The sequence below is a fragment of the Necator americanus genome, chromosome IV (assembly GCF_031761385.1).
Source record: "Necator americanus strain Aroian chromosome IV, whole genome shotgun sequence".
Classification (NCBI taxonomy): Eukaryota; Metazoa; Nematoda; class Chromadorea; order Rhabditida; family Ancylostomatidae; genus Necator; species Necator americanus.
In genome coordinates this window covers 33,967,121-33,993,705 of record NC_087374.1, presented here as the reverse complement: position 1 = coordinate 33,993,705, position 26,585 = coordinate 33,967,121, and the positions used below count along the sequence as shown (strand labels likewise).

The 26,585-nt window shown below is 38.1% G+C and overlaps 3 protein-coding genes across 5 annotated transcripts in view; 2 read left to right on the top strand and 1 right to left on the bottom strand.

Moving 5' to 3' along the window:
• The window catches only part of RB195_003589 (uncharacterized protein), a gene marked incomplete at both ends in the record, with an annotated part of 31,460 nt that extends 15,976 nt beyond the window's left edge, over positions 1-15,484 (bottom strand). The window contains 44 exons of the mRNA XM_064201304.1: positions 381-528; positions 580-686; positions 747-877; positions 988-1,039; positions 1,183-1,317; positions 1,449-1,599; positions 1,659-1,843; positions 1,998-2,147; positions 2,314-2,383; positions 2,448-2,569; positions 2,648-2,764; positions 2,831-3,000; positions 3,522-3,684; positions 4,062-4,247; positions 4,358-4,434; positions 4,556-4,637; positions 4,803-4,941; positions 5,004-5,114; positions 5,170-5,333; positions 5,392-5,468; positions 6,378-6,477; positions 6,544-6,619; positions 6,675-6,838; positions 8,124-8,241; positions 8,315-8,403; positions 8,487-8,560; positions 8,618-8,789; positions 9,690-9,809; positions 9,865-10,011; positions 10,071-10,270; positions 10,443-10,539; positions 10,591-10,689; positions 10,752-10,841; positions 10,901-11,050; positions 12,284-12,448; positions 12,506-12,660; positions 12,737-12,818; positions 12,873-12,991; positions 13,050-13,186; positions 13,636-13,785; positions 13,843-13,943; positions 14,010-14,097; positions 15,213-15,325; positions 15,401-15,484. Coding sequence (XP_064057185.1) covers positions 381-528; positions 580-686; positions 747-877; positions 988-1,039; positions 1,183-1,317; positions 1,449-1,599; positions 1,659-1,843; positions 1,998-2,147; positions 2,314-2,383; positions 2,448-2,569; positions 2,648-2,764; positions 2,831-3,000; positions 3,522-3,684; positions 4,062-4,247; positions 4,358-4,434; positions 4,556-4,637; positions 4,803-4,941; positions 5,004-5,114; positions 5,170-5,333; positions 5,392-5,468; positions 6,378-6,477; positions 6,544-6,619; positions 6,675-6,838; positions 8,124-8,241; positions 8,315-8,403; positions 8,487-8,560; positions 8,618-8,789; positions 9,690-9,809; positions 9,865-10,011; positions 10,071-10,270; positions 10,443-10,539; positions 10,591-10,689; positions 10,752-10,841; positions 10,901-11,050; positions 12,284-12,448; positions 12,506-12,660; positions 12,737-12,818; positions 12,873-12,991; positions 13,050-13,186; positions 13,636-13,785; positions 13,843-13,943; positions 14,010-14,097; positions 15,213-15,325; positions 15,401-15,484 — 5,427 coding nt within the window. The remainder of the gene's footprint in view (positions 1-380; positions 529-579; positions 687-746; positions 878-987; positions 1,040-1,182; positions 1,318-1,448; positions 1,600-1,658; positions 1,844-1,997; positions 2,148-2,313; positions 2,384-2,447; positions 2,570-2,647; positions 2,765-2,830; positions 3,001-3,521; positions 3,685-4,061; positions 4,248-4,357; positions 4,435-4,555; positions 4,638-4,802; positions 4,942-5,003; positions 5,115-5,169; positions 5,334-5,391; positions 5,469-6,377; positions 6,478-6,543; positions 6,620-6,674; positions 6,839-8,123; positions 8,242-8,314; positions 8,404-8,486; positions 8,561-8,617; positions 8,790-9,689; positions 9,810-9,864; positions 10,012-10,070; positions 10,271-10,442; positions 10,540-10,590; positions 10,690-10,751; positions 10,842-10,900; positions 11,051-12,283; positions 12,449-12,505; positions 12,661-12,736; positions 12,819-12,872; positions 12,992-13,049; positions 13,187-13,635; positions 13,786-13,842; positions 13,944-14,009; positions 14,098-15,212; positions 15,326-15,400) is intronic.
• Positions 15,485-17,486: 2,002 nt separating this feature from the next.
• On the top strand, positions 17,487-22,894 carry RB195_003588 (uncharacterized protein; the record flags this gene model as incomplete). Of its 3 annotated transcripts, none has more annotated exons than XM_064201302.1 (16): positions 17,487-17,572; positions 17,650-17,763; positions 18,100-18,283; positions 18,784-18,924; positions 18,981-19,088; positions 19,142-19,320; positions 19,379-19,468; positions 19,707-19,782; positions 19,845-19,978; positions 20,054-20,137; positions 20,798-20,893; positions 21,214-21,304; positions 21,507-21,622; positions 21,689-21,842; positions 22,579-22,762; positions 22,887-22,894. In XM_064201302.1, the coding sequence occupies 16 exons, from the start codon at positions 17,487-17,489 to the stop codon at positions 22,892-22,894; spliced, it is 1,845 nt and encodes a 614-aa protein (XP_064057182.1). The 3 variants fall into 3 exon arrangements, with proteins under 3 accessions (XP_064057182.1, XP_064057183.1, XP_064057184.1); XM_064201303.1 differs by having other exon boundaries at positions 20,036-20,137; XM_064201301.1 differs by lacking the exon at positions 22,887-22,894 and having other exon boundaries at positions 20,036-20,137; positions 22,579-22,776.
• Positions 22,895-23,819: 925 nt separating this feature from the next.
• On the top strand, positions 23,820-25,060 carry RB195_003587 (uncharacterized protein; the record flags this gene model as incomplete). Its single annotated transcript, XM_064201300.1, has 4 exons — positions 23,820-23,900; positions 23,974-24,012; positions 24,462-24,542; positions 24,848-25,060. The coding sequence occupies 4 exons, from the start codon at positions 23,820-23,822 to the stop codon at positions 25,058-25,060; spliced, it is 414 nt and encodes a 137-aa protein (XP_064057181.1).
• Between the last annotated feature and the right edge of the window lie 1,525 nt (positions 25,061-26,585).

The window sequence follows — 26,585 nt, the reverse complement described above, 5'->3', positions numbered from 1 at the left end:
TTTTTTTTAAATTTGAGGATCACAAAGCAATAAGTGGAAATTTGCATGAACAATTTGTCCATATACCATAAAAAAAGACAAAGCCCCTCACATTAGACATGGAGGGTTGTGGTGGAGCTAGATTAGTAAGGAAACAGCGCATTATTTGATTGAAACCAATTCAGTTATGCAAAAATTCTTCACAAACATCTTCGCTTAGTTGACTGTGGATATTTGTCGCACTTCAACGCCTTGTAGCTCGCCATGCTGTCTGATGTTTTAATTTTTTATCTAGCTATCTAAAAAATCGAGCTACGAATGCAATCCTCATCGCCATGACTTTTGCCTGCTCGATTTAGCCCAAAATAGATCCCCGTAGCAAGAAAAAAACCATAACGTACCCATCCTCTCACAGGTAACAATCCTTTCTCATCCATTTCGATACGCCAGGATAGTTTTCCATCAACTGCTACTTTTTTTATATGCATAAGTTGATGTAGATGTGGTGTAATGAACTTTCGCGATGTATCAGCAGCCGATGCGACAACACTTAACCAATCTACAGTAATTATGCTCCAGAATAGGTGTCTCTAGACTAACCGCTGTTCAACCATTGCCATAACAACATTATTGATTATAACGTTGTAGGTAAGCGATAACTGATCAAGTGGCAAATCATCGAGTTGGGTCCAATCCAATCGTCGACTCTGTATTTTTGATAAAATTGATATATTCCTATAAACAGGATCGACATAATCATAACCTACATGGTAAAAGCTGTAGAAAAATGCTTGTGGCATGATTTCCATAGGATTGATGTAGTCCTTGCCAGCCAGATCTGCTGGTTTTCGATCCTTTCTTTCACGATGAACGGAAAGAAGCCAATGGTAAAGATCAACTGAAACTTGTTCGCTATAAGACTTTAAAAATAACATGGTTTGAAAAATGTCGCAATGGAATTGTTTCATATCTTTAAAAAAATTAAAGTTATTACTGAAAATAGAGTACCTTTCTGATCCTGTCTTTGCTGACCGGTCAGAGCTCCATTAGTTGCAAGATTCTGCAATGTTCATAAGTTTGATACATTCCAGAAGATATACGTTCTCAAATAAAAATTCTACAAAGAAATATTAGATCTCTTAATCTTACTGTAGCCTCTCGAAGAACAATCCCAAGAGCACATTGGAACAACTTGAAACTCACCCTACTCGCTGTGCTTGCATTTCTGCGGTGTTTGATCTCTGGATTTTTCTCCAAATCTTCTAAAGGTATACGAACTTCACGAGCGAGGCTGCCTGGATCAGCACGATATTTGCGGGCTTCGACATTCGAGGCAAGCTAAAATTAAGGGTAACAGTTCTACGAGATCTATGACAAAAACTCACTTATTCGAGTTTCACAGCAAAAAAAAAGAAATATAAAAATACATACACAATCAATTACCAATTCAACACTTTCCAAAATCATACCTTAACCTGCTGACAAATATCCGTGTGCCAGTGACTCAATAACGCCATCAAAGCCGTCTTCCTGTTCGATTTATCCGAAAACTGTGGGTTAATGCCTAACGATACTGGAGTAGTCGAAATTTTCTCTGCTGATGAAGGTAGGGCACACCATCTGAAATCATTTTTCCCATAGATACTTCTTTTCTACAACATAGATACTGTACTACTTACCTTAGTACTGTATGTAAGAGTAAGCACGAAGGGCAGCCAGCTTGATGTGGCCCTAGCTGCTTCACTTTCAGCATCACACTTTTACTAATACCAGTATTGAAAATACGATCATCAGTACAATCTAAAGCCATCTTCAGCACTTGAGCAAATGTCATGTCCACCATAGCACTCCAACTATCAGAAAACTAAAAATAATTGAGTTTTGAACAACAGAATTATCCATAAATACACACAATCAATTACCAATCAATATTGTTACTCAATTCGAGGTAATCATTAAATGCAAAATGCAAAATCCAAAATCAAGAAAATTCTCAACTGTAAATAAGTTCGAACTACCTCATTGACACTATTTACAAGCTTCTCTGATACATGTAACCATGTAGTTAGACACGGTGACAGAACATCGTAGAGTGGGAATTCGTTCTTTCCTGTCATCTCTAACGGGCGCGGCATTACAACTAACGTATTCACTGCACCAATCTCCACCTAAAGTTTTTTTTCACTGGAAGAATCCAAAAAAGAAAAATATAAGTAAAGCTAGTGAGGAATAACTAATAAATGGATGTGGTAGCCTTTGAAAAATTTTTAAAAAAGTTCAAGAAGTTTCAGAATGTGTTAACGGAAGAAAAAAGGAAAAAATTATGTGACAAACCTTTGCTTTGTTTACATGTAGAGTTTTCACCGGTGGAAGAGACGCCGATGCCGATTTTTCCTTCGCTTCACTAAAATGCAAATTCAAAATTCAAAATCCGAAATCAAGGAAATTCTCAACCATAAATAAGTTACATTTTCTTGCGTGATTCACGTCGCTCAATCTTTACTTCAAGATCCGGTATCTGAAAATCAACGACAACCCTTGGTTCGATCTCAAGTAAGCGGGATGCTAATGATGATTTCTCCCAATTCACCTGAACAAAAAAAAATATTTCAAGAAGTAAATTTAAAAGCCGTTGTAACAACCAACGGCGCTATAAAAATATACGTACAGATGCATTGAAGGAAACTCTATTGCCAGCAAAATCCGTTACTAATCTTGGTGTGAAATGTAGCAACTGAGCAGAGAGAACTGAGGAATGTGCAGAAAACGATGTTCCCTTTTCAGTCTGCAATACAATAATTTCGTTCGTTGATCCCAAAAAGAATGTATGGATAAAAACAATGCTACTTACAAAATCCTTAATGGTTCCAGAGGTAACTGAGGCTTTTTGTAAGAGCACGACTGCCATATTGGCTGCGCTTTTCACTTCACCAAATGCACGACCAGTAAGACTACATTCGAACATTGAAATATGTATACGTGGTAGATCAACTGAGACACTGAGGATAGGTTCTGATTCTGCTGAAAATATAAATAGATTTATTCAAGAATATTTTCTTCCCTTTCATGCTGCTGCAGCTGTAAAATGGTAGAAAAAATGTGTGATAGAATCGGTTAGTTTCCCCATCGATTTCACGTACAAAACAATATTCACCTTTCCCGTCACAAAAATATGCGATCGCATCTTTTCATCCGCACTGTGAATTTTTTCTTCCCATTCTTCTCCCCTTCACACCTTAATTTTTCACTTGTAATGACACCTGTACGAAATAGCTGACGTCTCTTCGTGCTTTAGCTTATGGCAAAGATGGCTTTTCTTGAATTTGTCTCCTTTAGTTAGACTGTTTCACACCTTAGAAGTTTTCTCGCGCTGCTTCCTCTATCAAGGCTCTTAGGTCTCCTCTTTTCTAATTCTAACAATTTTTCTACTTTCGTTATCTTACAGTTCCTTCCTGTCGCGCTTACCCTGCATCTTTTACTGGCATACTTCACTTCTTGTATGAAAAGTAAAAATGACATAAAATTTAGATCAAAATACATACTCGTCGCGAACAGTGATTCTGTAAGTGGCTGGCGATGTTGTCTTCCCACACATTCTCTGTAACACATCTGCACAAGCATCGAAGGATGTATTAACGAAGCACATTGGGAAAAATCCGATATAAAACGATCCAGTAATTCGATTGCAAGCGGCGTGAAGAAGATCTGAAATCTACTTCAGCCAGTGACGATTTTCAACGACGCACTGCAAAGCAACTATGGTAAAAAAAATAAGTGAAAATAATATAAAAATAGTAAATTACATCAAATGTGGATTCTGACTTTTCTCTATTCTTTTTGATTTATTTTATTTCTGGAGATTGGAGGGACTCCTTTTCTTCCCTCCAAATGGTAAAGCCGGGAAAAGCGAACGAGTCGTAACAAGAAATAAGTGATGCCTTGCAAATTTTATTGCAGTTCAAAAGAAATTCGAACATTTAAACTAACAAACAGTCTAAGCAATTAAAGGATAAACACATTGATCGAAAAAAAAATCGATTAAGAACGGCTCAAATTTGAGTATAATAAATGAGCATAACTACCTCCATTGTGGTGGCCATGCATCCGTTTATGGCTAAGCTCCGATCAAGCGACTTTTTCGGCAATTCTGCGATTTGCTGTTCGTCGAGTACTTCACATGATAATTCTGCTGACATTGGCGGAACTTTCGATGTTCCTTTATCAGCTTGTTCTACCTTCAGATGAAGTTCGGATAATCCTTTCTCAGCCTAAACAATTAATTAGAGGGCCTTTTCGGATGTAATTGGTGGAACCGTTTTTGAACACAATGATCAACCGTTCCTCAACTCCAGACTCTAACAAACTTTTATGCGCACACCTCAAAGAACTTGAAAGATCGCGATGTTATCCAATTGGCAATATCTCCAGGCGTACCAAACTGTGGAGCTTCTAACTCTAAAATATGAGAAGAACTATAGTATACGATACATCTCTATAATAAGTAAAAAAAAAGAAAACCTCTGCAGACGTTGATGTCCCACTAACTGTAATTTTAGTGAAGAAAAATGCAACTAACTTGTTCTTGACACTTCAAATTGATCGAGGTAGCTAGCGTAAGCCTCTACAAGTGGTCGAGCGGACAGCAAAGATTTCTCCATCTAGAACACATTTCATTGAAATAAGAAAAAATATATCTCTGAATGGAGAAATATATGCTTCACTCCGTAGCTCGGTACAGAATAGCGCCATCTTGAATAATTCATTTCCAGCCTCTTCAGTTTCTAAAAAAAAAAAAGAGGCAATTTTATGAAGTTTGTACTCACTGGAATGGTCTTGGACATCGCAGAATGGAATGAAGCAGTTTCTGCCGAAGGTGCTTCACTTGTTGCTGCTGTTGTTCTGGACTCAATACTTGATTTACGCGAAACAGTGAAATATTGACGAAATTCTTCACGGAACAATCTAAACATACATTTACTACTTCATTCTACTTACATAGAACTTATAGTGATCGTGTAACTTACTTCTTTTCCGGATTTAAAATATTCTGAAATACGCCAGGCTGGCCTTTCTTATCCAGATTCATAGAGTGCACACACAACTGCCGACCAAGATGAGTCAAAAAGAATTGTCCACTTGAAACTCAGTCTATATTTGTGAATTTTCCTAATAAGAACTCAGGAACCCTACAGTTTATCCTCCTTTGCCATGAATGCTGTTCCTCCGTAACACGCACAACCCCAGACGGTAGTTCTATCCCAGAGAAACTGCAAACGCTTCGTAACTCTGTCATGCTTAAAAAGGAATGATTGGCGTAGAACTTCTAGATGGCTGGATTCTGCTGGGAACGGAAGCTGAAAACCCAATTTCAAACAAAAATAGCCGCAATGTTGTTAACAATTAACGAATCACCTCAACATCTAATGATATCCCAGCAATGCTTGCTCGACCACATTCAATCCATGTAGGTTTCTCAGGTGGGTGAAATACTGGAAAATCAAATAACACGCTGATTTTTTCGACAGTTATCAAAGTTTTTATTAATTTAGCAGGAAGAGAAGTGGTCATAGCAACAGAAAACATCATATTTCCAAGGAGATTAACGTAATAATAAGATAATAATATCGAGAACGGATTCAATTAATTTATATCTACGCTATGTGGAAGTTAACTAAGACGTAAGGGTGGTTTGACGATTGACTCAATAAAGCGAACGTTTTCCGTCCTAACTAAAACATCGGATATTATGGCACGGTAAATTACTTATATGGCGCAAACACGCCGGATGAAATCATTAAGAAGATAAAGGATAAAGTCTTAGGCGTGTTAATCCACTTGGGATTGCACCAACGCGTTTTACTACCATTCATAAATTCATAATCGTTGAGGTTTTGGAACGAGTGTTGGTCTATACAATGACTTGCGGGGGTCAGCCGATGTGTCAAGTCAGTGTTTTCATCCCTCCCAGACAAGGGTATCGATCCCATAGGGATGAAGGGCTTGGTTGGCACCAGGGCGGACCCGAACCATCAATTATGCGGCTACAGCGGATCTCTTGGACTGCGTTACACCGACAAAAACTAATTTGTTTTAGTTTTTTTTTCATTTGAGGTTACATAAAGATGAATGAATAAAGATGAAATATGGATGGGGTACAGAATAATAAATATATGACAATGCCTAAGCTGTTTTTTTTCTCCACAACACATGGACCTCAAAGCCAAACAGTCAACAGTTATCTCAAAAACGAGGTCTGCCAAACACCGCTTCCAGAAATCCTGGATAGAAGTTTTTCTGCCCAGAAATTTAAGCGCAAGATTCAGAGGAAATTAAGAGCATCGTTGCTGGGCCAGTGAACACGGAAGTATAACCTTGCAAAGGGCTGGTGTCGTACTTACGTTGTCTCAATTTTATGTTTGGTATCCGAAGACATATATGCTCCGTAAATCTCTTTTCATGAGCGTTGCAAAGAGTGAATCGTAGCGGATCAAGAACAAGCTAAAAAAAATCATTAGAATCTGTTCAAAAGAAAAAAACCAAAAAAAAAATATGATGGAGACTCACAGTTAAAGCCGAGCTCTCTTCGGCCAACGCTAAACGTACACCGTCCACAGAAAGTCTCATTTGTCGATATTTCAATCTGATATGGTAACTCTTTATTTCTAAACCGGAAAGCCCGAGAACAACGATCGTACCGTTCTTCTGACTCGCAAGGACGACCTGGTTGCGATCCTACAGAGCATATTTCAGCCGTCTGTCCATGTTGACAAAACTTGAACCTTTCAGGGACAATTTTCTCCTCATCTTTTGCAATCACTAACAGCAACAATGTATCGAGGAAATTTGCAAGCGAGATTATCTAAATGGATTCTCATTAGCCAAATTTTTCACGAGCAAACCATACCCAAAGAAATTTTATCTTAAGATTTTCTTCTGTCTTTAAACTATCATGCTATCCAATAACGCGCTTAGTCCGTGTGTGTGTGTGTGTTTGTCTGTGTGTCACGAAAATACTTCATAACGATGCAAAATTCTGCACCGGTTGGGTGCCGAACCATGGCCATGCAGCTGATAGGTGAGCGCTCTACCTTTTCACCATCGTCCAAACCTACGTGGGCATGTATGTTGGTTTTGATAAGGCAAGTTAGTTTCTCTCATATGTTAGTGAGAGTAAATAGACTTTTATGTGAATGTATACTCCCAAAATTGCAAACTATCATGCTGTACAATAACGGGCTTATTCTGCCATGTGTTTGCATCTGTGTATGCGTGTGTCTCAGTCAAGAAATTCCTCAGAGAGAGACAAATACTATGGCGTCGGTTTGGTGCGCTGGAACCTCAACGCGATAAAATTGGGTGAGTACTACGACGTCGAATTCGTGCCCCGGAGCCAGAGAGCTGTAAAATGGGTTGGGGTGGGTCCCACGGGGTTGAAATGGTGCGCTGTTGCCAGAAAGCTAGAGGGGGAGAGACGGGTTCCATTGCGTCGGAGTGCGCGGGAGCCCCAAGGCAGTAGAACTGTTTTCCATGGTTCCTTCGCATATCTATTTCCCAGCATGTCCCTTAACGCTGTTGTCATCCTTTTTAAAAAGGAGGTAACACACGTGCAAACGACTGCTTAAATGCAATAAGTAGTAACCAACAATTTACGCGATCTGACGTAGAACGTTATTTTTATCACTACAATAGTGATCTTCACGTCATTCGGTGAAAGCACATCATCATTACTAATAGCTGAGAACGGAGCAGACTCATATTTCGAATGATGTTTCAAATTGTGGAGGTTTGAGGGAAACATAGACGTGAAATCAAGCTGGATTGCTCTCCAAATGTAGAACTGAGAGTTTAAGGAAAAACTATAAAATCATTCATCTATACTTAAGTTTTTGGGTTAAAAAAATGGATAAAACATTGATAAAAAAAACAATTCTAATTTCTCAAAAATGTCGCTACTGCTATTTCTTATTGATCGGTGAAAATGAACGGAGCGAACACCAAAATAAGCCTGAAGTCCGGCTTTAGCCAGACGTTCAGGTCGGTTAATTAAATAATTTAAGAACAGAACTATTAAGAACTATAGTTGAACATTCAAAGCGCAGAACAAAAGTTGTGATCTGACAAAAGAAAGCGTTTTGAAGACCCACCTGTGAAGGGCTACCCAAGCAACCACCAACTTCTCCTATGAGAATCTCCATAAGCCATCCATATTCCACGACGGCCATGTCCCACGGACAGTCTTCCGGTGAAAACATTGCATGTCCTCTGAAAAATATTTCCTGGGGATTATTTGCTTCATCAGCAGTTAATGGAATCGTAAGAAAGGATGCCATACTACCTAAATTGTAATCCAGACAAGGTCAGGTACCCATCACTGCGTGTTGCCGACGCTCTTTCAAAGTATGCAACACATGCTCCCACACCTACCTGAACATCGATTCAAAAATGAAATGCGATTAACGCCACTTCTAATCTTAAATGAAGTCAATCCGAACTACAAGAGTACAAACCTGAATCAACGTTTCGCTATATCCTTTCTTGATGAGAACAGCTATTTCTTCTGTGTACAGCACAGGACACAACTCTACAAGAAATAATAAAAATAAATAAATTAGGGAGAATCTCAAAACCAAAAACATACCTCTCTCTTCCGAGCAAGGCGCAAATGTGAGACAGTGTGCTCTGATGTTGAAAACCCTCATATCGAAAGTCACTTCCATTGGTCTGTAGGATTCAACCGAAGCGTTCCGCGGAACACGACCGTATATGGATCGTTTCATTAGTGGGTCCTCTGGTTGAGTAACGTCAGTCATCTAAATATCTTAGCTGAGAAAAAACAAAAAATGTTTCTCATATTTGGCATTTATTCATCACAGCTTCGAAAAAGTCCTCGTTTCAGTAGAAAAATCTGAAAAAGTTGAAGAATGCTAATCATAGAAATATATGAACTATGTGGAAATCATAGTCAAGTAATTCAACAAGTAATAAAAACGCTCATGAAAGATGAGAATTTTAAGAAATTAAGAAACGAGGAAAAAAATTCCGCGACAAGGCGGCCAAGTTGTCAGGTAAGGATCTATTACTTGAAATACCACTGAAAGCCAACTAAAAAAAAAGGGGGGGAGGGAGGTATAAATAAACTAACCATAGATCCGTACGATCCCTCACAAAGAGGCAGAGGTAATTAACAATGTCGACCCGTCCGATCAAAAGGAAATTCATCCAAATTACTTCCAGAAAAATTAAAGTATAAAACTTAAATGGTCTGGAGTATCAATCTGCTTATGAAGCGCCAACTTTGAACCACCAACGCGTTTGACTGTAATCCAAAATCGTTGGGGTTTTATGAACGCATGTTGACCTGTACAAAGACATCCAGAGCCAATCCCATGGGTCAAGTCAGTGTTTTTATCCTCCCAAACGAGTCTGGTACCAATTTATGAACCCCAGAGAGATGAAAAGCTTGGTAGGCTCTACGGCAGTTTCAAGCCATTGGTCGATCGTGCAGTCACAGCTGAATCTCTTACCGACTGCATTACACCCACCTCTTCCAGAGAAATACGAGGATATAACTCTTATAAACTCTTGGTGTTTATGATGAACTAAGGAAAGTCAATGCAGTAAGCGCCACGATGGCTGGTTGAATATAAACATTTTTCTAAACTGTAAAACTCTAAAAAGAAAAATAAAAATGGACCAGTAGAGCCACTGACCGAGTCATACAACCCAAAATAGTTGTTCTTCAGTTCGATGACAAATTTGATCAAGGATCCAGTGAACTGTACTTCAGACCCGCCTATTTCTAGTGTCACGTTCATCTTGTCAGGTGGTAGCTAAAAGAAGAGAAGTCTTAGAAACTGTAGAAATATGCTACATCCAAGAACTTACATCCTTCGGATGTTCAACAGGTTTAGGAAGAAATTCTTGCAACACATGCAGAGGTAAATCGGAAGCAATGTTGGGAACAAGCGGATGATATGTGAATTCAATGGTGCTAACAACACTTTCGGTGCGCCAAACCTCATGCCATTCATCCTAAAATTATAATAACAGAACATATTCTACGCTTATTTGAAAGATATCATTTATTATACATTGTTCATTGAATGTCTGCCGTACGGTGATGGTGTACTGTACATCTGTGTATGGGCTCCACGTGAAAGTGCTGCTACCACAGATGCTGTTGCACTACCTGGTGGATACCGCATTCGGAGTGCTAGACCATTCTCCATTCGAATTGAATATGTGGTTGAAACTAGTTCAGGCAGAAAATCTTCGAAAGGTAGCGTAAAAGCTGCAATGATTTACATTTGTAACGCAACTAAGATACTTTGTTTTCAGGATTTCTCTAGATTTTTCTCAGCAGCAATCACTTTTGACCCTCCTTTTGACCCGCATAAAACAAAAATATATTGTTTGACAACTATATTGTATAACAAGTACAATAAAAACTTCGAAAACCATACATATATTGAAGTGACTTCCAACAACTGCTGCCTCTACGTTCTCAGGATTTTTCTCCGAAGGATCCACCCAATTTGACTCGTTCAAAAGAATAATGCCCTGAAACTGGAGCCTTGTCGAACTCATAGGTCTACCAACAAAGCAGCTCACCTCAAAACTATCAGTTACATCAAAGTCAATCGCGACAGTATATGGTATAAACGTAACGAGGTCAGAGGTGCTTTCGCCCAGGAACTCATTTATAAGATCCTTAAAATGTAAAATTACACAGAAACTGTTATGAAAGGTAGTCTTTAAGAATCTTTACTCACAGATACAAACCGCTGATGATCCCACACCAACCAACAGCAACATTTTGTTAAACGAAACTTGAAGTCCCATGTTTGTTTGGCATTAAACACCTGAAATAGGTTTTAGCGTTTTAGGATTTTGCAACGTCCGGGTTGGACCAACAACATACTCTTGGGTAGTGAAATTCGGCATTGACAGTGAACGTTTCTGCCTCCAGCAGTTTGCGATACGGTAGTGATGATGTACTTTCAAATCGTAACAGGGACGTATGAATGCTCCAACTAAATCCATCCTCCTTAGTGATCCACCAGATAGACATCTGTAACACGAATTCAAATACAAAGCTACGTGAATATTTAAAACTTTCTGAAACAATCATAGTTCATAAGTAAACCAGATGTCAAGATGTTTTAGAAGACAGAATTAGGAACAACTGGTACAGTTAAAAAGGGCTGCAAAAATAGCAAGATGCATGATGAGAAGAGGTTTGGGACCCTTTCTATCATTCCTCATTGGCAGGATCGGACGGGATGGCTTATTTTCAAGGTGACGTTGCTGTAAGCGTTTGATTTTCCCCAAAGTTCCGCAGATAAATATTTAGGAGTTCAAATTAACTTTGTCAGTGACTTCTTCATGCGATCCAAAAAAAAAGCTTACGCGACCTTGGATACCGTAAAATGTTAAAACATGTATAGTTAAAGCACCACCTATAGAACCATTCAACCGTCAAATTTCATGAAAGTAAGCTTCAAATACCGTATTCATCGAAGGAGCGCGCTTTCTATGCTCTAATCTCTATTTTCGTATTTCCTAACTTACCTAAATTGAATATCGGACTTCTCATTAACAGTCTCCTACAGACAAAAAGGAGCTGACGTTAACTTGTAGGTTTTTCTCAGAGTTAGTAGAATGGGACTACAAAAAGAAGTCACAAAAGGCACGGTCACTATTCCTGGAACAAAAGCCGAAAGTGCAAACACTAAGCCCGATGCGGGGCTCGAACCCGCGACAGCCAGATTAAGAGTCTGGTGCTCTACCGACTGAGCTAACCGGGCTGTGACCACACGCTGTGAAAAGGTCCCCTCGTGTCTTCATGCCTGGTAATCATCAATTCCACCCCACACGAAGTACGAATTGAGAATTCTTTGCGGCATTACATTGATTTGTAGGTCAAAAAATAATTCGATTGGAATATAAGAACACATGTTCTATTTCATCCAAGATAACCACATATAAATGATCCAATCCCTGTGAGTCTCGATTAGGAAAAGAAATAAGACAAACGGATAAATCTTATGCATCTTCCTACCTTATTTCGCAGCGAAATGACAGAACTGCAGTCAGAGAAGTCCGGAAAGTGTATGTTATAAGTATGGACAGGACGGAGACATGGATGACAGTGTCATATTAAATACGACACAAAATCCCACAGAAACTCATAATAGAAATGAAAGCTGCAGGGCAGCAAGGATAACGTAACTATACCCATTTAAAAAAGAGGAAGAATTAAAAAAATACATTTTAAAACTAACGTTAGCATTGTAAAACTCACGTCAATAGTGCTTCCTGGTTGACATCGACTATGAACACTTTCCAACTGATCCCCTCGCATGAACCACAAGTCAACTGCTGTCTCTTTCAGTAATGAAATCCTAACATCATGCATAATGTGAATTCTTCTCTTTCCACGTTTTGGTAACTCATCTGGGACAACTGTCTAAAAAAATGTTATTATCAATCAGGATACGAATTTTGAAGAATTTAGAGGATATACCTGATAGTCAGATGGGAAGAAGAAACCGTACAACAGTGCTCTTTGATGTTCAGCCCAGGGCCCATAAGAAATCACAGTGTTATGGTCAAAACGCCAAATAGACTCCCAAATTGGACGTTGGGCTGCTAAGGACTGCTCATCCGCGGTGACGTAGCCTTGAAATGCATCCAGATAGAGAAGGATCTTCATCTCAGAAAGGATACAAGAAAAAAATTCCAGCAGTCAACAGACCCAGTATATCCTGGTGGTAGAAGAAGTGCAAAAGAGCGCTCTGGAGTATCGCGAACCCATCACCCATAGTACGAGGTGGGTCCTAAACGACCAGGTTGGTTACAAAAATATTTCAACGTTTAATTGAATACAAAACCTTATAAGGAGATCCTTCATAGTCCGGATGCTTCAGGAACGCAGCACGTACGCTCTCCGCTTGACCCTCAACCGAGAGCAATGCACGATCAGCCGCTGATTCACGAAGGCGAACTTTGCCTAAAAAAGAGTCTTTGCGTTCAGATCTATGGAATATGAGCTACTATCGTTTTCTTACTGTTCATGTTTTCTAATGAAATGACAAGCATGTAAGGCAACAATCGATTTCCGACCACAATCCGACCAGACCAAATATCCAATTTTATCACTCCAACTAGTGACCATATACGGTCCCAGTAGGCAGATGGAGCAGCGCTGAAATGATGCAGTTAGAGCAGTCACTAAAGAAGTTAGTTTCCTCATCTCTTCTTCAAACCTAGCACAGATAAAATGTCGTACGATCAGAACAATTGCAAACATACAGAAAAATTACATATTCTATGACTTTCACAGTCGTATCGAAAATAGAAAAAACATGGACTGTTGGGATTCTAACCTTGTACTAAATCATAGCAAAAATTCAAATATATGATTAACAAAAGCTGTAAGAAGGTAACCATAGGAAAACGTCTATGGTTGAAATGACTATTGGTATTTCAATACGTCAATACTTACGATTTTTTACGATCGCACTATACCAAACACAGATTTGTATCCCCAGCATTAAGCTATGAGCATTCGAAATAAATTTGACTATTTGAATTCCAAAAAAAGCAGAGCATATTTGCGGAATTATTTGATAAACGCAGAAAAGTAGTACATACTTGTCGATTGGGAGCTGTTTCTTCACTTCTACGTCGTCTCCAAAGATTTTCTCCATTCGAAATAGCTTCGCTATCTCTTTATAGCGTTGCACTCGGTTATACACATGAATTTGTAGTCCATTTAAGGAAAGATGTAGTCGAGACGCATTACTAAAAAAGTTGGTTCCTGGAGTGAATCTGATAATGGAGAGATCGGAATTTTCCTACCTTTTGAAGCAAACCTTTCGGCCCGGTACGTATCTCCAATATGAAAATATTATCCAAGCATCATTAATTCGAATTGAATAATCGTCGTTTGCGAAGAGAAACTTTAGAAAGAACTGCTTTTTCCACGAAAGGAAACGAGTAATACGGTAAGATTTTTGAAAACTTACATCTTTGAACATAAGCTTTCCACCGAGCAAACTTAAGGAGAAACTTGTCAGTTTGATATGACCCGGGGTCTTTGTAAAGCGAAGATATCTGGAGAAAAAAGTAGAGGTTGAGAATCAAGGTTCGAAAAGAGTAAAAACAGTCTTTACAGACCGCAAAAAGGATCTTCCAAAGGGACCCTTTTCCGATAAACTGCCTTTACAAGAAAAACTTTCTACAAACAGTTCACAGGGCTACAGTATACCACCGAATACCGAGATTTCCTCGAAGACCTGTTTTATGATATGCGTATTATCTTAGAACTGAGGGACAAGCAACCCAAATATTGGATGAACTAAGTTTTTGAAGCTACGCCACAGTACATTAAGCATAAAAAATTGCCTGTACAATAACTTTAGCATGACTAAAGCAAAGTTTCAGTTTTCTTCGACTACTTCTCAAGGAAATATAGGGCAAGCTGTTCCTTCCTACGCTACCACTGATTGGCATTGGAACTGGCAACCTACAGTCCACACACTGTGCGTGAGTCATGAGCGAACTGAATCATCACCTTTTTCCATTATCGAAAGTAAAATCTAAAGTGGAAGAGGAGGAAGTGAAACGTACATATAATCTATTCAACCCTTATCCATAAACTACTTCTAAGTAGATGAACAGAGTAATGAGGATTCAAAATACATAACAAAAATAAAGGCAGTGACTAAAATAAAAAAGTTGTATCGTTTGGCATCTATCTAGGCAATTCCGGTAAAATGTAGTTGGATGGGGCTCAGTGGCCCCTTTATTTTTGGAAGAAAATAACTAAATCAGTAGGTGCCCTAAGACCTAAGCATTGGTCTTAGAGGATCTATGACATGTAAACTAAAGTTACTAACAGAAAACCTCCCTCTCCCTTCCAAGTACATTTTTCCAGGCGATCCACTTTTAGATCAGGCTCCCTTAAAGCTCCTCCAGCAGAGAAGGGGGATTCAAAATGGGAAAAAAAACAAAAAAGTAGTAGTGGTATGTGTTAGTAAACAAGATAGAAATTTGTGAACAATAAATAATAACAACTAGGAAGTTTCCCAAATAGGGCAAAGATTCTAATGTTTAAGATTTGAAATCAACCGCTGTATTTAACATCTGTAAAGCTGGCAATAAACGACATTGCTCAACGGTTAATTTGGAAGGATCTCACAAACAAAATAAATAAAGAAACAACTTACCTGTTCAATATAAATGATACTACCGGTCCAGCTATTCTGGATAAATAATAGGTGAGGAAGACTATCCATACTACAAAAAGCACCAACGAAGATAGCAAAACCCAGAATGACCTCTGAAATTCAGCATTAAAGTGCATAAGCGTTCAATGCTAAACTAATTGGTGATGATGACGAAAAAAAAAACTCACCTTTTCCGGATCGATGGTTCCGTCATCAAGTTTGAATTTGATCTTATCGAAGAGATGATCATGCGTTCCCTGACTAACATTCATAATCGTCACCTGAGCCACCACGCAGCCGGATCATAGACCTATAGAACAGCGAGTGATATCAGAAACTCGAAAGGGAAACTCTGCCTCAGCATTAAACTAGTTAAGCAAGTAAAAACTCGAGAGAAACCCGTATGTAAACAATAACGACGTCCACAAAACATCCCAACGACGCAGCAAACGACAAAGCAGAGCCGCACGTTTCAGTGGAGTGAACTGTGTCGCGTACAGTTCAGAACAACTCAGAATATTTTCTCGGAAAAGTACCCAGAAAAAGTTTTTCTCTTTCTTTTCTCTTTCGATGACCAGAGCTTTTGGGTGTCGGTTCTAAAATTTTCTATTGTATCTCATTTACTTGCTATATTTGGTCTATGTTGTCATTTTAGAGTTATTTCTCTCCTTTTCAGAAATATCGTCTTTTGTTTGTTTGTTCCCAGTTTTCCGGATCTATTTGCCACTCATATGTCGTATTTTGGGGGATTTTTAGGATTTCTGACCTATACATGAATAGAGGTTACTGAAACCGAAGGCGACGCACTTCCCCATTACTGTATGACTCATGCAGCTCGTTTTTGTTCTGTTTGTAAAGTGTCTTCACAAAAGTGTTCTTTGTTGTCTTCGCTAGCGATGAGTCGTTTCATTCTGTGAAAACGTTTCAAATACTTATCTCTTACTGTTTTTTGGTCGCTACAAACCGGACTCTTTTACAGAGTCACGTTTGCTGTTCTATTTCGTTGATTAGCATTCTCATTAAATGCCGAAAATCCAGATAAAGAAATCTTTCCAGTTTTTCTCCTCTTCTTTCTTTGCTCGATCAATTCCCTTAACAGACTTTAGAAATGCGAGACATCGAATAGAACGTTAGAAGAAGAAAACATTGTTTATTTTTGCTACCATTGTCGCTTTTTGTGATCGTTACCGATAACGTCATCGATTTTTTTCACTGGCGTTTCAGTTCACGTTAGTTCTTCTAGCGAATAATTTTGCATGTATTTTGTATTTCGAGGGAAATGTGACTCGATTTCCAAATATTTTAAACAAAAGCAGCCCTTGCGAGCTATTTAATTAGCTATAGTCGATTGTCAACTGATTGTGTTAGTCTAATCTAATACATTTTCTTTTCTGAGACACAGTTTTATTTTTTTTCCAATCCTAGATGGGATGGAAAAATTTGAAATTTACTTACTTAAAGGGCAACTCATCGATTTATCAAAGGCATCAGACCATGAATCCTACGTGGTAAGAGAATCCGCGGGAAAAGCTAGACATGAGCTGTGGATTGCGGGATCCGATGTGGTTCCGCCCATCTCTCCTCTCAAAAATTCTAAAAAAAAAAATTCTAAAAAACGTTAAAAAAAAACTCGTGGAAGATGCCGGTTTTCCCAACGATTTCAGTAGGAACGTGCCACTCTTGTACACGTGTCGTATCCAAATGCGAGTGGTCGAAAATCAATGAGGTCTCTTCACCACTCTATTTAAGTAAAACCAGTGAATAAACTGCTGAGTGGACCAGAACGTGTGTGCATAGAGGAGCGTTCCTACGTACCTCGTAGGAACTAAAAGCTTCCCACGCCGTCTACAACCCCATCTCTAGCTTTTTTTGCGGATTCTCTCACCACATCAGAATCGTCGTATGCTGCTTTTATCTTGTTCCAAGACGCAGGATGGCATCAATTACGCGTTGCACTTCCCGTAATCTTCTGCACTATTAATGCACTGCATTTGATCGATTGCGCATGGCATGAACTAGAGCAATGTATGTTTTCTTCGAAAAAAATGTTGACTTATTCACAATGTCCCCGTAGATTCCTATTATGTGTTCGACCATTGTTAATTTCCTCTGTGGCAGCGATAGATTTGATAGCATTTTATACCGATTTTTGTGTATATTATCCCAGAGCATTCGTCTCAACATCATTCTCTTCCGTTACAGTAACCACCGTGACGATGTAGTCGTCTTTCTCTGTCTCTCTTTTTAAGAGTATTATAGATCACGCTTGCATGGATGGAACGACGATTATTGCGAAAACAGGTATCGGATGATGAAAATAATGATGACATGGTTGAAGTGGACAAGATCTCTTTTACAAGGTTTCCATAGTTATAGTTTTTTCTTCTTCATCATAATTGAAAATTAATTAAAAGCTCGATTTAATTGCTTGGTTCAGCTTTGGAAGTTCCGATGATGGTGATCTGCGTATGTCTGTTCGAGAAAGTCCTGTATTTTCAAATTATTCAGACTTTAAATCAACGTCTGAGCTTTCGCTTCACTGCCGAGTTAGGTTCGTTTTTTTTTTGTTGGTAGATTTAATGCGTGTGGTTTTTCTTGGATTGTGGCATCTAGATTCTTTTCGATGGTGATGCTATTCCTTCATTGAAGGATGTATAATAGACGTGAGACCCAGTTTTTATTGATATTGACTAATTGTTTACGTTGAAAACGGCTTGTCTCAGTAATTCTTTAGTAGGTTTTTGGACTATCGTTCAAAAAGCTTTTCATTACAAGTTCGCAAAGACTCTACTTGTTCACTCTGCATGACTACTCGTTTTTCTCTCTCATCGAACACTGTAGTTCAGTGGTTTTTCTTTGTGATTTGCGATCTGATAGCATATTTTAGATCAGTCTCTGGGAACGAGTCGTCTTCACGTGTCCCGTCTTCCTCTAACCTTGGTGATTTTTCCTGTGATAGCCCAAAAATAGTCACAACTTTGGAATCTGAAGATACTGAAGCTACTGTATCCGCGGAACCAGAAGTTGCTAGTGAACCTGCTGAAGGATCACCAACTTCAAACGTTTTCCATGTGAGTTGTTTTAGTTTGGAGGTTTCACTTCTTTCGTAATTTTTTTGGAAGTTGACTGAGATCACAACGTTGTTTTTGCTTCTGCTTCCTGCTGTTTTCTACGACCTCATAATTCTTTTTCTAATTCTATCTATTTTCTTCATAAGTGATCCATGTTCGTAAAAAGTAGGATGGAACGGCCATGATCATTTGAGGTTTTTTTTGAAGGGTCAGTGAAAGTAGCTTCTCCATTCATTTAAGTGAGTTCTATTATACTGTTTTTCTTGAGGTAGCATCATTTTTTGAAAATCATAAACGGAGTACAGAAGTTTTTTTTTTCTTCTCAGTTTCGAGGTTTGCCCACGTTGTAGAGGTTTTATTGTGCCTTTCTACTTTCCTCCTCATTTTCTAAGCTTTTTTTCCATCTTCTGCTCTTCCAAATTATTTTCTGGTTTTGTGATTGCATTGTTCTTTAGTTCAAAATTCTTTACTTTCAATAATAAAAGCGTCTCCATTTGTAGACTGACTGGTTGGATAACTTATATTCCAACTCACTGGGTCCCTTGCCAGAAATTGTTCAAGAACCCTACTGGAAGACAATGGAGAAAGAGTTAACAGATTTGCGGCAACGCGATGCAAGCATCTCCAAGGATTTAGAGGAGGTCGCCACATTTTACTTAGTTGTATCTTTTGTCATTTACTGAGAGCTGGATTTTAGTCCAATTCCTATATGTATTCCTTACAATTGTCGCTTTGTGCTATGGAAGAGGCGAGGTGGTTGAATGAGATTTCGAAAGATCCTGAGCTGTCAATGCTTATCCATGAGGTCAGACAAGAATTTTACCGAAATAATGGAAAATAAAACTAATAATTTTCTAGATTGATCCAAAGTTCCCTTTGGCCGTCAATCGTATGCCCTATAGTCGTGATGGTTGCGGGCCGTCCACCTCTGAGGATCCAGGTGCAAGTCAGGATCAACCTCTACAAACATTTGAACCCTATTTCGATGCTGCTGAACAACTCGATGCGAAGCCTGTCTTTTTCGTGAACAAAAGAAGGTATTTTTAAAGATTCATTCCTAGATTTAACTTTCTTTTAGATATGGATCATTTTTAGATCTGTTCGTCGTCACAGAGGTGGGAATGGTAGTCCATCTAAAAAGCATGAGCCAACATGGAACGAGCTGTCCAAGACGGCTTTGGAAAGGTGAAGCATTTTTTTTTTCTTATTTTCGCATCCTGTTATACGCATGTTACAAATTTACACTGTTTTTACGCCTTACTTATTACTTATTTCTTGTCGATGAATTAGTAGTTGCAAATTGGGAAGGTCATTATTAAATATACTTAGTTATGATGAGTTCAGTGGGCGTAAAATAGTGTTCAACAGAGGGACAAAATTTTCTTGCAAAGTTCTCTTTCATTCCTGCTATAAACACATTTAGTTTTGTCGAAAAGGAAACCATTAGAGATCCTCGGATCGCAAAATGGATGGATGATTTGATTCAACACACCGACGACGTGAGCGAATTTGTCAGTACAAAGTTTTTCATACATAAATAATTATACTGATGAATTTTCAGCTCATGTCTCTTCCTAGCACATCACATGATAATAAACCAGAGACCAGTGGTGGAATTATCACAGAATCTGATAAAAGCTCAGAGTGGACTCCACTTTGTGAGGATTGGATATTTACGTTGTGGAAGCAGGACAGGTTCAAATTCTTTATGCAGTTGCTATTTTGCAACTATATTCCTGTGCTTGTTTACAGTATCCGGATGTTTTGCAGCATCAAGACAATTCTTGAAGCACAAAATAATCGTTGTTCCGGTTGCGGTATTCGAATAGAGAAGGAATATATGAAACGGGTCAAGTGAGTTTCCTGTTTTTTCTTCCTTCTTCAAGTGTGTATTTCTCCTTTTTCGTTTTTCAAGCCATTTTCAATTCTCTCTCTTATAAGCTTTTTGTCTTCTTTCTTTAAACAAAGACTTTTTGTTGTTCTAGCATTTTTTTACCCGTTCTGTTTCAAATCACATATTTTTTTTGCTGTTTTTGACATCCATCCCACAAGTTCTTGTGAAATTCATTTCCAACAAATCTCTTATATGTGTAAAATGTATTTTGAAAATGAGTTTGGACATCATTTTAACCACGCAACCTCTTCAAGAATGTGCTAGTGTTTTTCATAACAAAATAGCCACATTATCTACTTAAATTTAATATGTCATTTATGTCTTTGAGACTACAACTGCATAATTATTTATATAAGATATAATTAGCAGTGGGTTGCTCGCAATCTCAAGAATAATTCCATCGAAAATTATTGCGGATTGTTCCAAGAAAAGGCGCAATTTCTTTTAATTTCTTCGCAAATGTGCTGATGTTTTCTATTACAGTATAGTGACATTGTCTCCTTAAATTTAATATTTTACGTTTCTGAGACCACGAATACAAGTTCCATTTAGAGTATTTCTTTTCTATTTTTGTAGTGTTTGGTAGGTCTCGAACAAAGCTAACGTATTATTCATTGTAGATACTGTGATTATTATGGAAAAGTATTTTGCCAGTGTTGCCATCAAGGGTCGAAATCTATTATTCCGGCCAGGATATTGCACACATGGAATTTCAAGTACGTATTTTATGAGTATTTTTTTTATTTCTTAGATTTTGGGAACCTAACGTATGTGCTTGTTTTACTAATTAGAACTGACAAGCTGTAAACCTGACATTTCTTTAACTTGCTATCGGAAGAAATCATAATTGATGCATTTGTTCTTCTTTTCTTTGCCGCTTGAAACTTCCTGCTTTTGTGAAGTTTGTGTGGCTACAAGTACCTGTAGGCTAGTTTCGTTATGGTCCGCTAGTAATTCTCAGAGTTTTGGCATAGTCGCAGGTCAGCGAAGATGGAACCAGTTTGGTTTGATATTCATTATCGATTGTTGATTTCAGCGAATTCCCTGTATGTGATCTTGCCTTTCACTTCTTAACCGACATTCGCGATGTGCCTGCAATCAATGTGTGCTCAGTAGCTCCACATATTGTAAGCTTTTATGGTTTATTTTTTAATTTTGCTCTGTGATTGCTAAGTAGAAAACAAGGATGAGTACTTGCATGCAGTTTTCCATGTCTAAAAAATTCCAAACTATATTCCAAAACACCCTGTGTTCTATTCTTCTATTAAAATACTAAGCTAACAATAAAAAACTATTGACAAGTTGCTAAGTCTACTTTTTGACTTTCAGGTAGAAAAAATACGGGTCCTAAAACATGTGATTGTCTTGCGGGAAAAATTAGCCTACATGTGGGATTATGTGAAGGAGTGCCCGGATGCGGAAGAAACAATAACAAAATACGGGAAGTGAGTTTGCAGTTCGTATGCTCAGTGTTATACTCGGAAACTAGAAATCTTTCTCATTGATTTCAGTCTTCGCACACTGTTTACATCAATGGAGCAACACCTGCTTCATTCACTGGATTTATTTTCTCTATCTGATCTTGTTCGTGTACATAATAAGGATATGAGCACCTTATTAGAACCAATAGTATATTTCGCGAAATGTCATATAGAAGTTTGTGAGGTACGATTTATTTTTTAGACATTCGAGATGGTGAGCAAAACGAACTTCCTGCACATAGAAACAAGATATTTCAATTCTTCTTCAATATTGGGACCTTTGCTCCAACTCTTTTTTCCTGGGATTCACGGATTTTTTTCGTTGATTGATTTTCTTCTTATCATATGCTCTTTGTACAAGAGACACATTTACAGTTGTTTTTGGTGTACTGAAGGAGCTATTTGTTTCCAGATTCTTCTTTTTTTTCTCTGGAACTACTTGTCATGTCGATTATGACTACCAACCCTATTTTTTAAACGAAAGCTGCATTTTTCTAGAAGTGGGCTTGTTTAGTATTACTGGGCGTGCTTACTTTTGAACTTTGATGAATTCCTCAGTTGTGATCACAAAGTGAAACAAATCCTGCCGGCAAATTCTGAGGTTCTCAGAATGCAGTTCCCATAAGATGTTTAAAATAATGTTTACTTTTTTGTTTTTTTTTCTCTTGAGACTGTTGAAAAGTTCCTAACCAAAAGTGAGGTTAAATGTCCGAAAACAAATATTTGAAAATAACACCTAGCAAGTGAAAGGGAGCAAATAATACTAGAGGTTTTGAAGGACTTACTAACTTCTAACGAAATTCCTTCAACTCGATTTTTTGGGGCATTTCTACATACGAAAAAAGTTCGCTGCATCCAAATGTTCTGTATCTAATTCCCTTCCAAAATTGCTCTTGACAATTTGAAAGAAAGAATTTCAGCACTGCAAAAAATATGCGGCCACGTGTGCATACTGTGAGAACGCTCAAGAACTACTTTTTCCATTTCAACTGGAGAAAGTGTACAAATGTGGCACATGCGGATCGCTCTCACACTTGAAGTGCCAGACGAAGTTTAGGAGAAAAATGTCAGTTGACAAAGGTTGCAAAAAGTGTTTTAAAACAGGTAAGGATAGGTAGTAAAGTTCAAATTTAATTTTTTTCTTAAATATTATGTTATCTTCTCATTGTAATGGCCTTTTGATGTGATAATTTGCAATATTTCTTTCTAATGGTGCTCTTTTTCACAGTCCGTTGATTTTACAAATGTCTTCCACGATGGTCCAGATTGTCGTTTAATAGCGTGTTTAGTTACAACATTTTCGTTTCGTTATCGTTTCTAGTCAAGGGTATCGCCCTGAGTTTCGCTAGATACATGTAAGCCAGACGTTATCAAGGGATTTGTAAATTTGTTCCTTGAAAGTATCATTGTACCTCTTCATTTCACTTTTATATACGACCCTTCCAGCCTTGTGATTTTGGATACATAGTGACTAACGTTGAAATGTTTGTATTATACATAACATTGAATAAATTTTCACGAAACCTTCCACCTTGATTCGGTATTACACATCAAATCCAAGATTTTTTGGAGCCATGGATCGTTTGAGGATTGAAATCAGAGACTTATTAGGGCTTTGAACAGTTATTCTGAAGTATATCACCAAACAGATGCTAGTAACGCTATCATTGTGCGGTTTTCGGAGAGGATCGATGTAAAGAAAGAACAAGCACGAAGATGTTGACAGGTTGTTGTTGTGTTGTTGACGAACGTTTTTTTTTCTCTAATAATAGAAGAATAGAATAGAACAGAATAGGCCTTTGAATGTATTCGATCCTTCACAAAGCTCGGATAACGTTTTATCACAATCGATTTCATGTTTATTTTTGCATACCCTTAGAGTAGGCAACAGTCTTTATACAGTTCTATCGGTGGTAAGTCACTCTATCTTCGTGTAGATGTAGCTGAGTGTTAGCGTTGTACGTTCTGGAACCTTCCTCTCGTCTACGATCCGCTTCAAGTTCTACCTTATAACCATCAATAACTTAGCATAGCTTTCTTTCTAACCGAAAGCAAGTAGTTTTCGGGTGGTTTTTTTTTGCGAAGATTCTTGAATTTTACCTTCACATTCATTTTTTTACTAGGTTTTTAATACTACAAGTGGTGATAATATTACTGTAAGATGAGTGCACAATCACAAGCGTCCAGCACTTCAACCGTTAATTCAGACAAGGATAGATCATCATCATCATCTGGATTTCAAGTAATCTTTATAGAAATTACAGTAGACATGGTTTACGGTGAAGCAAAAAAAAGAAGTTGTTTTGTTGTTTAAGGAGTTGCAAGTTGTTAAGAAAAAAGTCAAATCAGGACAGGTAAGTTCTGTTTTCGGTTTCAGTGCCTATAAAGAGATCATGCTTAAGTATATTGACTTATGTTTGGATACATTGTTGACGAAAATACTGCGCTATTAGCGGTGGCAATCCATTTTGACGGCATAGTTGCTCTGGGGCATCCACCTGTTGGATTTATCTACAGTGACTTGGGAGATTTTGACATATGTTGGAATTTTTCTACGGGAAAGTCATTTAAAGTGTGTTGAAGTTAAAATTGACCTCAGCCTACAGCAATGCATGTTTCAGCATTTTTTTCCAGAATGTACTAAAGTGCTAAAATGTTTAGGAAAACGTGCAATCTACGAAGAAATGACGCGAAAATTTGAATTTCAAATCAACACAATAAAAATTTGATAATTTATTAAAATTTTTAATTTAAATCAATACATCGAATCATTTCCGATCAGAAGTGAGACGTTTTTCTTCAGTCGGTTCCAACAAGTGAAAATGTGAACGTGGATGAACTCATGAAAGCGTTAAAAGTTGTAAGGAAGGCAAAGGAGAGGAATGTTAGTTGCTATTCGTTCCGAATCTTTCTTTTTCGAAGTGCGAGAACTGGTCCCTGTCTAGGTTTGGTCAGTTGACCCTGGTTTTCCAAATTCTTTAAAATGCGTGATTATACCAAAATCACTCGCATTACTGCGGCTATTGTGTCTGAATGTTTTTTCGAAGTGCGAGAACTCGTCCCCCACAGATTTTGTCAATGGATCCTGATTCTTCAGCGACTACTTAAAAATGTGTCAAAATACCAGAAACTTCCTGGGACCAGTTCTCGCATATTTCAATCTCCTCAATCCCAGGGTTTCTCATTCAGATCGACCTAACCACATCCATGGAATCGTTAGCGATGCGAAGCTTGAAAACTCGTCATAAACGTCGTCAACGTCGTAAGACTTCGTTATGGGAACGTTGGCGATGGTCGATCTATGTGACATTATGGATTACCGCTTTTGTATACTTCTTAGCGTTATTGAATCGAAATACTGTCTGTCCATACATCACGGATCCAAAAACTACCGAGTTCTGAAGGAAGAGCGATATGTCGAAGGATTGTGGATTTACTAAAGCTTTGATAAAATGTTTAACTGTTTCCTACGTTTAATTTTTATGCTTTCACGGTTTGTCCCACCGTAGCGCACAACGATAATCGACATGGACGTTGATCGTTTCGTTTTTGATAGATATTGATCGATAGGTATATGTATTCTCTCTACGTATCGGTATTTCTTACACTTATGTGTGGCTTAAGTAAAACAACACTCATATATCACGACAATGTTATAATTTTTTGCTTATTTTACTTTACAATTACTAAATGAGACAATAATGAACCTACATTAAAAATAGTTTTCTCTATTCTGTTGAAAAAATATTTAAATAAAAAAAGAAATTGATATTTTTGAGAAGCTATACCGGAGATTATTGAAAGGATTTTGAATAACAGCTAAAAACCGAAAAAACGAAGATTAAGCGAAAGAAAGAAAAAAAGAAAAATTTCAAAAAAATAAGGGATCACCGTGACCACTTAGCTTCGTTACGCTCCAAGATCGTGTGAGGTTTTGATCTACAAAATCAAAGACGGCTGCCCTGCCACCCACGGCTCATTTTTTTTTCTTCGCCGGATCAATTTGATCAATCGACCTGCGCTGCTTAGGTTGCCTACACCGCTACCAGAGTAAATCTTGATTTTTTTTTTCATTTTTTTAGTTTTTTTTTCTTAAATTCCAAGTTTTCTCACTGAGTTGTTATCATATGTACCAGTCTGAACATCCGGATAAGGCCGGGCTTGAGACTTTTTGTGCTGTTCGCTTCGCCCGTCATCACTGATCAATAAAAATTAATAGTATTGGAATTTTCTGTATAGGTAGAGTTGTGTTTTTCTCCAACCGTGTTTTCTTAGTATTTTTCCTCGTAGTTTTCTTTCTAAATGCGTCAGTTTTACATTTTGAGAACATTGAAGGCTGATTTTTCAAATACACTCTTTCGATTTCAATATAATATGGACACAGTTCGAAACCATTACCCTAGGTATGGATTTTCTTCCTGTTTTCCCGAAATAGTTATCACAGAATGATGTTTTAACGTAAAATGAGGTGAACAACATTATCGTACTGGTAAAGGTAGCATTCTACATCAGATCATATAAATTGTTCGCTACTATTCAAACAACCGGTTTCATTCGTGTTTCCACTTTCTGAGGAAGGCATGTTATCAACCTGAGGCAAACAGGCAAGGAGATAGACGCCCGAAGAAGTCACAGAGGTGGAAAGCAACGCACGCGCAGTGGCCACGGGTATGAAACTGTTACAACGTCCAATTCAGCTTTTGCGACATGCACACGAAGTTATTGTGCGATACTATTGCACCACAACACACGAATTCCACGCCGTTTGACCTGTGCCACACCATTTTACCTCATTTCAGTACCGGCGCACCAATTCAACTCAATGAGACCTGTCCCACACCTTTTACCGATCTTCGACGCCAACGCAGTGGCACCCGTTCCACTCCTTACCACTTTGCTCCTTCAGCGCAGCAATCCGACGCAGTGG